The following is a 13,677-nucleotide window of genomic DNA, read 5'->3' on the forward strand; positions in this document are numbered from 1 at the left end:
CTTATTTCGTTTTGAGGCTGTTTTGAAGCCCTTTGTTTCATTTCAATTTTGCTGTTTTGAGCTCAAAACAAGTTGAAACAGCGTTGAAACAAAACATCAAATGAAATTTTGCACAGCCCTACTAAATAGTGAACAGATGAGCAGGAGAGAGGCAGGGCAAAGGTGGAGCCACTAATCTTCCTCATGGCAACCAATAGAGTTACCTGACTGAAGGGTCTGGAAATGGGGCAACCCGGCATATTCAGCCTCTTGTTCAAAGCAGGAGCTTCTGAGATGTAGAGGGGTGTTCTGAGTCATAGTTCCTTTCTACAGCTCATCCTGGGTTGGCACAGTTAGTGAAGTACCTCTTAATCAGTATCATTCACAACATGTGACGAAGGAGAGACTGAGGAATTCCACAGCTTTGCTATAAACTGCTGTTTTTCAGTCTCTTCTTTGCCAGGTAGTTTTTGTAATGGGGTATTCCCCGTCTCCATGGGGTCTGGAGGTAAATCAGATCTTTGCTCTGAGCATGGCCATGAGAAGGAGAACTCCCCAGAATTCTCTGTCTTTAAGGGCACGAGCAGCAAAGTGAAGCTTTTATAGGATTTTAGAAGACGTTTTAAGTAAATATGTCTGAGTGAAAAGGTGTGCTTTGTGAGCAATAGACACTCAAAAGGCAAGGCATTGATCCCTTTGCCTCAGAAATGGACTAAAGAACTGCATTTTGGCCTTCCCTCAGTCACTGAAATGAAAGATAGTAAAGAATGGTATGAAAGAGCAGGCCATTGTAACTTTCTCATTAACCTACAAGTCTCGATTTTGTTGCAATTGGAACTTCTGTCAGCCTCCTAGTGCACAGCCACAAAACGGTGCAACAGGAACCTATTATGGGCCAATCCAGTGCTGGTCAAGCACTTACAGCTAGAAAACTCAGAGGAAGGAAATTTGGTCATTCCCTCTAAAAGCCTTCTCAGAGGAAATTAAAAAATGTTGCTTAAGTATCATACTGGAGTTGGACATTGGTGTGGCAAGAGACACGTGTCAGGACAAGGTCGGCTGAAGCAGACTTTCTCGTGTTACTGCCCATGGAGCGCAGGATCAGCAAGTACAATATACTGAACTACGAGAAGAGTCCCTCAATACTGTTGCCTCATAGATCCTTCAGGACCATCACTCTTGTCAGTCTTCTGGCATATGCTGATTTCTGTCCTACTTTTGATCTACATGTAGTAGCTGTGAGGCCTAATATAACTTCCTAATTGGAAGATGTTTTCCTCTTTCCTCTAAAAGTATCCTGTCTATTCAATGCCTTCTTATCTAAAGGGGTTTCAGAGCTTATTGTGCTTGGAGTGAAACCTCAGTCACATGTTCTGTTAATCAAACATAGCAGTTCTGAGAATTAACCAGGCCCCAAGGTCAATATAATTTTCTCCATAATAGGAAGTGGGATTGTTGCTCGAAGGAAGTAGAGATGTGTCAATGAATGTGAACAGAGCTATGCAAAAGGACAAATCTGTCTAGAACAGAGGCATCCAAAACCTCAGGAATGATTTCACTCATTACCATGAACAGTGTAAAAAAAGAGCGATGATTTTATTGGCAGAGAGATCCCGCTGTGTTATTGAGAGGCTCTGTGAGCCTACTTTTCCAGCCACACTTTCTCTAGCATTATAAAATCAGCATCCTCAACCAGCTGAAGTAGCATTTGGTAGAAGGCGGTTACAAAATAGGTTATCCTTAAGCTCCTTTTCAGTTCCACATGACTAAAGTCATTCCTCCCTTAAGTGTGATTGACAGCTTATTACATCCAATCATGAAGACTGCCAGAGCTGGGGGGGAAATAAGAGGGAAAATTCTGTCTTGTGAATTGTTTATTCTTGGACTGTCCAAAGTGTCCATGCCCTCACATCCAGGGATTTTTTTTGTCTGTCTTGTTAAACAGTTTATAAGAAAACAGGGAGAGTCTTAAATTTCATGCCCAGCTTGTGCTACACACAGTCTGGGTGAAACAGCAATTTTATATGGATAAGTAGTTAGGGAGTTTTAGCTGGAGGTTGTCACTCTGAGGAGCGATTCCCAGAGAAGTAGTCTCCAGACCTGGCTTCTCTCCAGTGACCATGTAACTGGATCCTCCCTACTCTGCTTACCCCCACTATGAAGACAGTGTAATATAAATGGTCTTCGAATGAAAATGGGCTACCAAGACAGAATTTTCCCTTTTAGTTGTTTTCTGCGTGCTTTCAGGTACATAATTTCATTTTTTGGGATATTCTTAATTTATCATTAGTGTAATTTGAAAAATAACTATATATTTTATCACGTTTTCTAGCATTAAACAGAACTTGCCCAAAAGTGTACTTCTGTTCTGAGAAATGACTGTGTAAAAACAGTAAATCTTACTCAGCAGGTCTGCTCTCCGTGTTCTGTAATCAGAGTGACTTTTAGTGACTCAAATAAGCTTTAACAGCTCTGATCATTCAGAGCCAGCACAGCTAAAAGAGAGCACATTGGATCCTATTCCTTTGTACACATAGAATATCAATAGAGGGATTGTTTACTAAGCTCTGATAAGTTATACCTATCTAAACCCACTGAAGTCATGGAGGGCATCATTTGTCATCTGCTACCAGCTGCTACTGGTGATGAAAAAAAAAGCCAGAATAACCAGCTTGATGCCTGACTTAGGGGAAGTTTCCAAGACTAGCAGTGGGAAGAAATATGTTAGCTGTATAGTAAGCACATTTTTCTGGCAATCAACAAGACACAATAAGCACAGAACCCCCACAGTGCCAGGCTTTTTAACAAGTCAGAGCACAACTGTACTTTAAAACAAATACTAAGCACTCCAACCTGTCTCATGCACTTATCACTTTCCTTTGAGTCAAGCAAAGAGCTCTGGCCATCAAATAGTTACTTCTGGTACAGCCTAGGAGTTAGCCTAAACGGGGAGTAGCAATTTGCCAGCTCCAGCCTCCAGGTCAACATATCAACCAAGTGCCTTGGGGATTTCCAAGCAAATAACATTTCTCATTAAATGGTGCCCCATGGAAAGCAATGGAGAGATTTAACTAGTCACAGATATTTCTTTTTTTTAAAAGCCCGAAGAAGGTGTGGAAGAAATTAAATTTTGCGTTGTGGTTGAATTAGAACTGACAGAGCTAGCTTTTCTTTAATTAGGGCTATACTGTGATCACAGGGAGAATTCCATACAGCCAGGGGAATCACCCACTTGTCTGGTTCAAAGAAATCCTCCTACTCTAAAAGTTTACAAGCATATTTATACTTGAGACAGAGAAAGAGAAAAAATACGACCTTGGAGAACAAAACGATAGTAAATTACAGACATGCAGGCAGTTTAATTAAATAAAACTACTGTGCACAGGGTAATAAGGCATGCAGGATTCCTTATCTCAGAACATGTAACTGAAATAAGCAGTATCAGCACTTCTGGTTTCTGTCTGTTTTCCTAGTCAAGCAGGCCAGAAACCTGACCAAATCTACTTTCACATTCCCTCCTCTTTTTTTTTTTTAATAAGTTAGATATTTATCGCTATTAGCCTTTTAACTTTTAGTTTTTGGGGTTTTTTTTACTTTTTGCTATTTTAACATACAACTTATATACTTCTCTTTTGGTTGATGGGCTATTCCGCATTTGCTTGGCAGCACAACTTAAGCAACATTGTACTATTATAAACACTAGGCGTACGCTAATAAAAACAACAAACAATATTAATAAACTATGAATGACGGTAGAGCCTAAGGAACTGAAAATAGAGCTAAACCAAGAACTTAAATTTTAACTATCTGACTCATGCAATTTAGCTGCTGCTTTTCGAATATGTTTACTTAAATCCTGTATTTCTTCTGAATTATTGGGAATATAAGTACAACATTCTTTACCTATTAACGCACAGACTTTTTCTTTGCTGGCTAGTATATAATTTAATGCAAGTCGGTTTTGCAGTGTCATTTGCCTTATTTCTTTTATTTCTGTATTTATTTTATTAAAACTATTAGCAGTTGCATTAACAATTCTTTCCAGAGATGCTGCAACTTTTTTATCACATAGCTAAGGCTGAGCCATAGCTGGGAACATTATATCCCAAAACCTTTAATTTTCTGTAATTTTGCAAACATTGCGAATTTTTTCTTTAGGTAAGTGAGATCTAATAGTAAAGGCAGGATATGCTGCGGAGACATAGCACATTCCCCTCTAACCGGAGGGAAGATTTTTATAGGCCTTATTTTTATACACAAAATAGTGACTAGCTAATACAGTAAATTTACCTGTATTACAGCATGGGGTCATGATCCATTGTGAATAATAGCCTGAAAATAGACCTGCAAGGGAATAGTTAGATATCCAGGAACCGTTAGAAAACCAAGCACCATTTATTTTAAATTCTACCTTGCACTTACTGACTTCTAGTGCAACACGAGATTTATTACAGGTTCAACAGAACTTTTCAGGGGTGGCATATGCTAATGGTACATAGTCAGACTGGTTGCAACTTACATTTTGCTAAGTTTCTTTTCCATGAAAATCTGAATAGTAAGGGGCTAACATCTGAGTTGCATTCCAGGGTACTGGTATCATGGGTATATTTTCAGTAGAGTAGATAGGGACATGACTATATATTCAACAATGAGAGACATTTAAATCTATTTTAATTTGATTAACTAAAAACTAGAACATATTTTCATGAAATGATTCTCTTTGTCAGTGCGGAAGTGTAGTTTGGTTTACAGAGTTTCTTATAACTGATGAGTCAAGTTTAGATAAGATGGCCCAAAAAGAAATACTGAGAACTACCAAAATGACGACTAACCAACTCCACCTCAGGAACCAGGAACTAGGTAGAGGCCTTTTTCTTGTCCCGAAGGGCACAGTGGTGGTGTTGGGGCACATCCTCTTCGCTCTGTAGTGGCAAATTCTCTTCGCCAGTAGGCGCTTGGCTCACTACTGGTCTTGAGCTCTTCTGCTGGCAGTGCTAGGTTCACTACCAGTTTGTGGAGGCTGATTACAAAATTGATATGGAAGAGACTGTGGGTCTAACGGGGCTGATGTTTTCTTACTGTGTGAAGCATGGATCCGTGTCCTTGACACTTTATTGCAGTGTTGGTGGTCAGGAGTACCTGGAATGGGCCTTTCCAGCGAGGTTCCAGTGATGACTTTTGTTGATTGATGGACTTTTATATGGACCCAGTCACCAGGCAGGATGGAATGGCACAGGTCATCCGGTTCTTTGGGGAGAACTGCCTGTACCTGTGAATGAAAAGCCTTAACACACTTCATTAGTGCCTTATAATAGTCTAGAATGGTATCATCAAATGAATGTATGTCACAAAAGTGGGAGGCAACAGGTGGCGAGACAGAGAGCCTCATGGGTCTTCCCATTAGAATTTTATGTGGGCTAAGCCTAGTCTTTTGGTTGGCAGAAGATTTCATACTCATAAGGGCTATGGGAAGTGCATCTGGCCATTTTAGGTGAGTCTCAGCACACATTTTGGACAGTTTATTTTTCAAAATGCCATTTTGGCGTTCCACTTGGCCCGAGACCTGTGGATGATGTGGGCAATGAAAGTTTTGTTGGATCTGCAGGACTTTGCAGACTTTTTTCATTATCTGTCCAGTAAAATGAGTTCCTTTATTAGAGTTTAGGGATAAAGGAATACCAAGCCTTGGAATAAAGTCTCTGAGCAACTTTTTGCTTACAGTGATGCTGTTAGCTTTTGCACATGGGTAGGCTTTTACCTATTCAGAAAATATACATACAATAACAAGAACATATTCATAAGAACAACATTTCTGCATTTGAATAAAATCTAATTGTAAATTTACAAATGGTCCCCAAGGTGGGGGATGTGCTGCCTTTTTTGTTTTTACAGGCTTTCCCACATTATGGGCTTGGCAAATAGGACAGGTGTGGCAGTACTGTTGAGCCACAGATGGAAAAGTTGGAGCAAACCAATCAAGCTTATCAGCTTTTATTATTCCCCTTTTGCTTACATGTGCCATGCCATGGTGTATGCGAGCAAGATGAGGAAGAAGGACCATTGGGGCAACCAGGCGGCCGTCCGGGGAGTGTCACAAATGGTCAGGGTGTAATAAACACCCAGCCAGTCTCCATGTATGTTTTTCTGGTTGTGGAGCCTGATCTTGGAGAAGGGCAACGTTGTGAAGACTTGTTAATGGAGACTGGTCAGTCGGAATAGACAAAAACATAGGCATAGCCTGAGGAGTGGAAATAGCCACAGCTTTGGCAGTGGAATCTGCCAGAGCATTCCCACGTGTAACATCATTATAAGGTTTCTGGTGAGCTTGACATTTAATAATAGCAACAGCAGAAGGTAATTGTAAAGCATTTAACAAGGCATTTACGTACGGACCATTACTAATCTTGGCACCTCCTGAAGTGAGGAAGCCTCTTTGTTTTCAAAGTTGACTATAATCGTATACAATATTAAAAGCATAGCGAGAATTAGTATAAATATTAACAGAGGCACCAGAGGCTAGGGTGCAAGCCCTGGTGAGAACCACAAGTTCGGCAACTTGAGCTGAATACATATTAGGTAAGTGATGGCTTTCTATAACATTATATTGGGAACATGCCTGCAACAAGGGAACCTTTTGAGTTTTTTTGACATGATCCATCAACATAGAATACTATATCTGGGTTTTGTTAGGGTTTGTCCTTTAGATCAGTGCGGGGCATTGTTAGGTGAGCAGTAACAAAAATGCAATCATGGGGTTTACGATCTGAAGGGGTAGGTAACAGAGAAGCAGGGTTTAAAACAGGGCACCTAGTTAGGGTGACATTTCCAGCAGAGAGAAGCAAGATTTTCTACTTAGTTAATCTAGCATTTGAAAGGTGTTGGGTTTTTGTTTTTAGTAAAAGGGCTGCTATAGCATGTGGGACAGCAACAGTAAGGGGAGAACCTAATACAAGGGTGGAGGAAAGTTCAGCAGTGATGGCGGCTGCAGCTACAGCACAGAGACATGGAAGAAATCCAGCTGCAACAGGGTTAAGAGCAGAGCTATAATAAGCAATGGGACAGTGCTTGTCTCCATGCGTCTGAGTAAGTACTGCAAGTGCACATCCATCCTTTTCATGACAAAAGAGAATAAAAGGTTTAGTATAATCGGGAAGGCCTAAGGCAGGAGCTTGTGACAGAGCTTGTTTAATAGAGGCAAAAGCGCCTTTGATTTCTGAAGTCCAGGGTAAAGGTTCAGGGGTATTAACAAGAGTCAGATTTTGCAACAACTTGACTATAGAGGCATAGCCAAGTATTCATTGATGGCAGTAGCCAGCCATGCCTAGGAAGGTACACATTTGGGACACAGTAGTTGGTCTAGGGATTTTAAGAATAACTTCTATTTTGGAAGAGGAAAGCAGTCGTTCTTTAGCAGAAATATCATGACCTAAATAGTGGACACGAGAAAGACAAAGCTGTAGCTTTTCTCTAGATGCCTTATGGCCTTTTAGGGCAAGATTGGTGAGGAGAGTTAAAGAATCAGTTTTACAGGCTTCAAGGGAGGTAGATTCCAAGAGCAAATTATTAACATATTGCACAAGCACAGAATTTTCTTTAAATATTATGTCATCTAGATCTTTCTTCAGAATTTGAGAAAAAAGAGAAGGGGATTCAGTATAGCCCTGGGGCAATCGCGTCCAGGTATACTGAAGTCCTTGATAAGTAAATGCAAAGAGGAACTGGCTATCAGGGTATATAGGAATAGAGAAAAATGCAGAACACAAGTCAACAACAGTAAAATAACAAGCATTAGAAGGAATACAGGCCAAGATAGTAGTTGGATTTGGTACAACAGGAAAAGTAGGTAAAACTGCAGAATTTACTGCACGGAGGTCTTGTACAAAGTGATAGGTATTCTTTCCAGGTTTTTTTACAGGAAGAATAGGCATATTACAAGGGCTCTTGGTCAGGACAATGATACCTTGCTTTAAATGGGCAGTTATAACAGGGCGTATCCCTTCTTTGGCTTCTGGACGTAAAGGGTATTGCACAACTTTGGGTAAAGGCTTAGCTGGGTTTAATTTTTACAGGCTGAGCAGTATGGATTTGTTTTAATTTATTAGCATGCTGGGACCAGAGAAATGGAGGGACAGCTTTTATGATTTCTTCTTGCAACACAGAAAGATTAGGGAACTCAGGCTCAGGAGGTGAACTAGCTAAAGCAGCAAGTGCTGCTATCTCATTATTACAGGGGACATCTAAATAAACACTTTTAGGAGAGCAATAGGTAGTACAGCCGAGTTTACAAAGCAAATCTTTGCCTAACAAATTAACAGGAGAATCAGGACTAAGGAGAAAGGCATGTTGATCAGAAACAGGACCAAGAGAAACATGTAATGGTTGGGAAACAGGATGAGGAACTATTTGATTTGAAATTCCTACAGTGTTTACAACAGCAGAGGAGAGGGGAGTTGTGGAAAATTTTTCAGCTCGAAGAGTAGAGCGGCTTGCACTGGTGTCTACTAAACATCTTGTAGAGATGCTATTTATCATGCAGGAAATGAAGGGATCATTTTGATTAAGTGGGAGAAGCGGGGCTGTGATGTTGTTACTATTCCTCAGGCTGGCTTAACAGGAGGCTCCCTGATTTGGGACAGAGAATTGAGCGAGAGGAGGTGGTGGCGGGTTAAATGTCATCTCTGGCTGGCCAGGCCAGTGAGGACATTGAGGCTTCCAGTGTGCTGGTTGGCCACAATAATGACAACTGTCATTATCTTGGGACTGAAATCCTCCTCGTCCCATCCCACGACCACGTCCCCTGCCTCTGAACTGTCCTTGATGGAAACCTCAGCTTCTGTCCCTGCCTAAAGTCTGTAATTGTAATGACATTAGCTTAGTTTCCGTGGATTCCTTTTTCTTTTCCTGGCAGGTTGTACAATGATTTGCAATGGTGACTAGTTCTGCAAGTGGCTTAGTCTGCCAGCCTACAGCAATTGTGTACAACTGTTCTTGGACTTTAGAAAGAAGTCCATGGACAAAAGTGGAAGCAACTGCTTCTGGGGCAGTTTCGGCTGCATTTTCAATACTAGAACGTCTTTCAAATACTAGTTTCAAGCGGTCCATGTAGTCTGCTGGGGATTCTCCTTTATTTTGTTTACAGTTATGTATTTTGGCCCAGTTAGTTTTCCTGGGCCAAATTTTAAGCACAGCCTCAAGGAGGCATCCTCGGGCATCTGCTAAGTGATTTCCTATTCTGGGGTCTTGAGTAGGCTAAGTAACCTGTGCAACAAGGTGGTTGCAGACCTCAGGGGGCATAACACTTCTCATTAATTGGTTCAAATCTGCCCATGTTGGATTATAACAATGGATTACAGTTTTCAATTCATCTTTAAATTTCTGAGGTTTCTCCCTGATGTTGGGAAATTGTTTAACAAGGTTTAGGAGATATTCTGGGGTCCAGGGGACAGGGACTGTGATTGTAGTTTCCCCATTTGTACCTTGCCCTGGAAGTTGGTGTAAAGGCATAAGCTGAGCCTTTTTAGATTTTAAAGATGGGGCTGGACCATACTGGGTACCAGACCTTAAACAAGAGGAGGGCGTTGAGATTTCAGGAGACAGATGGCATGCCTCCAGTGCACGTGGGCATGCCCCGGGGGCAGGTGACGGTTGTTGAGTGATAGTTTCCTGGTGAGGTGGGCTAATCCTGCCGGAAGAGTCTATTTGGTTACTTTGAACTTCTTCAGGTTCAGATTGTCTCTGGGACTGATATGGGGGTGGCACATTAAGAAAATCAATTATATCTTCTGCAGATTTGTTCTGAGTTATTTGTGGATAAAGTTGTTTTGGTGCTGATGGTACTATTTTTGGGGAGCCCCCTTTTGGTGCACTTTTCTGTTTTAATTCCTTTATCTGAGATTTCAGTTTCTCTTGGGAGTTCTTAAGACTCTGAACTTGAGATTCTTGACATCTTTTGAAAGCTTCTTTATACCAATCAAAAAATGTGTCCCACTCAGTCTGTGGTATATTCTTCCTCTTAACTCAAGGTCTCTGTGGAGATGAACAATTTTACTTAAATCAAATGTTCCCTTCAGGGGAAACTGCCAGCTAAAATCATCTCTGGTATACCAATTCCATTTGTTTAGAAACTTACAATTTTTATGGCCATAGTATGTGTACATGTACAATGTAGGATGTACAATGCAGGAGTTCCTTTTGGCGGAGCCGGTATGTCTTTAGACTTTCTGCTCCCTATATTTTTAAACTCAATTCACAGAGGTCTTTCATACAGGAATGGATTATTCAGGGTGTCCGGTCAGGTTGTGATATTTGCTAGTGGCACAGAGATGCTGTGGCTAATGTCCAAAGACAAAACTCCACTGCAATAACAGCACACCATGCAGTTACTCACGGTTAGACATGGCTCATTTATGAGGGCAGGGAAAGGGTAAACCTGTCCACTGGGTCACGAGGTTCCAGTTGGGCCACCCTTGCATTCAAAACTGCCCTTTCGGACAGCCTTGGGGTGGCAAATTTCTGCGTTGAGGCACAAGGTTCAAGAGCATCTCTTTAGTTTCAGTCTTGGTCAACGCGTATTGTGGAAAACACACTCCAAGAGTTTCCAACTTGCACCCTTGCTTTCGAAGAGCACACAGAACAAATCTGTTGTCTTTGGGGTGGCTGCACAAGGTTTCCACTCCTGGCCTCAGAGAGAGCTCATAGTTCTTTACAGAACTGAATTCACATGGGGAAACACTTTTATTGACAACAGCAACACAGAGTCCTTAACCTTAACTCTTTCTACTCACAGTTACTACTTACACAGTGGCTCTGACAGTTTTGGCAGAAAAAAGTTCAGATAGGGTGAGCCTCAAGCAGTGAATCAGGAAGACACAGAGACAGCCTCTCACTGAAAAGCCCCAATAGAGATTTCAAAAGGTCTCTTACCTTGGTTTAGTGCACCAGGGCTTCAGTGAAGAGATGTCTGTATCCCAACTGATCACTCTGGGCGTCTCTATCCGAGTCACAGCACCAAACTGTGGAAGAAATTAAAATTTGCATTGTGGTTGAATTAGAACTGACAGAGCCACCATTTCTTTAATTAGGGCTATACTGTGATCACAGGGAGGATTTCATACAGCGAGGGGAATCACTCACTTGTCTGTTTCAAAGGAATCCTCCTACTCTATAAGTTTACACGCATATTTATACTTAAGACAGAGAAAGAGAAAAAAATACAACCTTGGAGAAACAAAACAATAGTAAATTACAAACATGCAAGCAGTTTAATTAACTAAAACATCTGTACGCAAAATAATAAAACATGCAAAATTCCTTATCTCAAAATATGTAACTAAAATAAGCAAAATCAGCACTTCTAATCTCTGTCTGTTTTCCTAGTCAAACAGGCCAAAAGCCCAACCAAATCTACTTTCACAAAGGACAGGGTCATCCCGTGACTAATGCAGAAGATCTGGGTTCTGTTCTGATTCTGATGATGACTCATTGGGTGGCCCTAAACTAGTGACATATCTTTCCAGTTACAGAATGAAGATGGTACTGGAAAAGACCTGGAGATATGAGGGTAAAAAACTAATTTTAAATACAGGGCATTAATTTCCTTTCATAAAATTTATAACGATAAAATTAGTGTTCTGTTGCTCAATAAAAGAGGGCCTAAGTCTGCAAAGCACTGACTTCAGCATGGTCAGCTTTCCTGAATAAGGCTTATTAATGTATAAGGGCTCGCAGGTTCCAAGCCAATATTCCTTTTATTTGTAACTACATATTTCTCTAGCTATTTCAGACTTTAGAATGTCATTTCTCTTTTAAGGGACATAGCTGCAAGGAACTGCCTGCTGACCTGCACAGGGGCAGATCGAGTTGCCAAAATTGGTGATTTTGGAATGGCCCGGGATATCTACAGGTAAGGTGACCTGTTTGAAATTTCCAGTGTGTCGCTAGCCCAGGAGTGGGCAGTTATTTTGGCTGGGTCACTTAACGGGTTTTGATGAGTAAGGCTGTGTGAAGCTTTGGTTCGCGATTTGATTCAGAGAAGTTTCGGCCCGATTTGGAGGCCGAATCTCCAAATCCGAATCAAATCGCTAGAAGCTTAAAACTTTCTGAATCAATTTGGAGCCTCCAAATAGTTTTGGAAAAGATTCGGAAGAGATTTGGCAATTTGGAAGGCGGTCTTTATGGGGAAACAGAGACTTAGAAGAGAGAGGGGAAGCAAGGGGGGAAGGACTGACATCTCTAGCTGGCCAGTGACTGTGATTTCTCCCTGACTGCCATTCCAATCACAGTGTCTGGGGGAAGGGACATAGAAACAGCGTAAAAGCCTGTGTGCAGGCTTTTCTGTCCCTTTCCTGAGCTGTTCCTGCCTGAGCAACAGCATCTCAAAGGTACTGTGACTACTGGCCTGGCTTCCCTAGCCAGTGGCCTACTACTTTTTGCTGTTAGAAAGGATTGGCTAGGATATAGCTTAGCTCAGTTTAGCTTAGCTTAGCATCTCTCTACTTTACTACTTAACCAATTCATTTCTTTCACTTTTATATTTGTTCTCTTTTTTTTTTTGCAATACTTTAAAAAAAGAAAGTTCAGTGTTTTCCCTGGCAATGTGATCCATCACTGTGCATGGAAGCACACATTACACACAGTCACACATCGTAGAAGAAGTCAGATATTCATAGAAGAAGAAGAGATTTAGAATCAGATTATATATAATTATTAGTTCTCAATATTATTATAGTTAGTTTACATACAGATTAAAGACAACACAGAAGTCAGAAAGAGATTCAGGTTGAGATTAACATACATAACACAGAACTCAGAGTCCCAGAAGAAGAAGAAGAAGAAGAATATTATTTTAGGTACACTACACAAAAGAAGAACAAGAAGTTCTGGGGAGGCTTTTCTCAGCCAGACTGGCTGACCTGCTCCACTGGGCTTTAAACTAAGCCCATTGGGGGTTGGGGGGACTACCACCACTGCTGGCCCACTGAGCAACCTTTGCAAAGCCAGTGGGCCAAGGCACTTAAGGGAGCCCACCCCTGCCCCAGCCCTGGTGCAATCTGTGGGCAAGGCAACAGCCCCCAAGGGGACACTTGCCTGCCTGTACACAAATGCCAGGAGCTTGAGGAATAAGCAGGAGGAGCTTGTCCTCCTGCTCAGTGCAAATAATTATGATGTCATAGGGATAACACCCTATTTCTGCTTTTCTGCTTTAATTTCTGCTTTAATTTATTTCGCTTTTTATTTTATTTTTTAAAAGTTAATGCCCTGCTCTCAGCTGGAGGGGGCACTCACTGCATCACCAGCCAGCAGGGGAAGAACATGTCCCTGCTGAGCTTGCTCCTGCCACGATGAACTTGGAGGTATGGGCTGGGCCTATGGGGAAAGAGGTGGTCCCAGGTCCTGGGCATGACCACTAAAATTGCACCATGCTAGGGTAGGGAGGCCTGGTGGGACTGCTGATTGTACAGCAGCCCTGTAAATGCCAGGACCAACAATCCCCTGGTGAAGGTGGGTAGGAGGCATTGTAACCTCCAGCTAATGCATGCACACACACAGTCCTTGCTGGGGAAAGCCCAGACCTGTCACATCTTTGACAGGTCTGAGGCTTGCTGGTTGCAGTGGAGTTGTGAGCCTTCAGGTGAGTTTGACTTAGCTTCTTGGGATGCCACCTTTTGCATTGAAAAGCCCTTTGTCAGGCTGAAGAAG

At 41.7% G+C, this 13,677-nt stretch overlaps 1 protein-coding gene across 1 annotated transcript in view; it reads left to right on the top strand.

Moving 5' to 3' along the window:
• LTK (leukocyte receptor tyrosine kinase) overlaps positions 1 to 13,677 on the top strand; it is a 177,915-nt gene that overhangs the window by 148,226 nt on the left and 16,012 nt on the right. Inside the window, exon 25 of the mRNA XM_090033393.1 lies at positions 11,789 to 11,881. Within this exon, the coding sequence (XP_089889519.1) occupies positions 11,789 to 11,881 (93 nt within the window). The remainder of the gene's footprint in view (positions 1 to 11,788; positions 11,882 to 13,677) is intronic.

This window comes from Crocodylus siamensis, chromosome 2, assembly GCF_052110815.1.
Source record: "Crocodylus siamensis isolate JL-2025a chromosome 2, ASM5211081v1, whole genome shotgun sequence".
NCBI lineage: Eukaryota > Metazoa > Chordata > Crocodylia > Crocodylidae > Crocodylus > Crocodylus siamensis.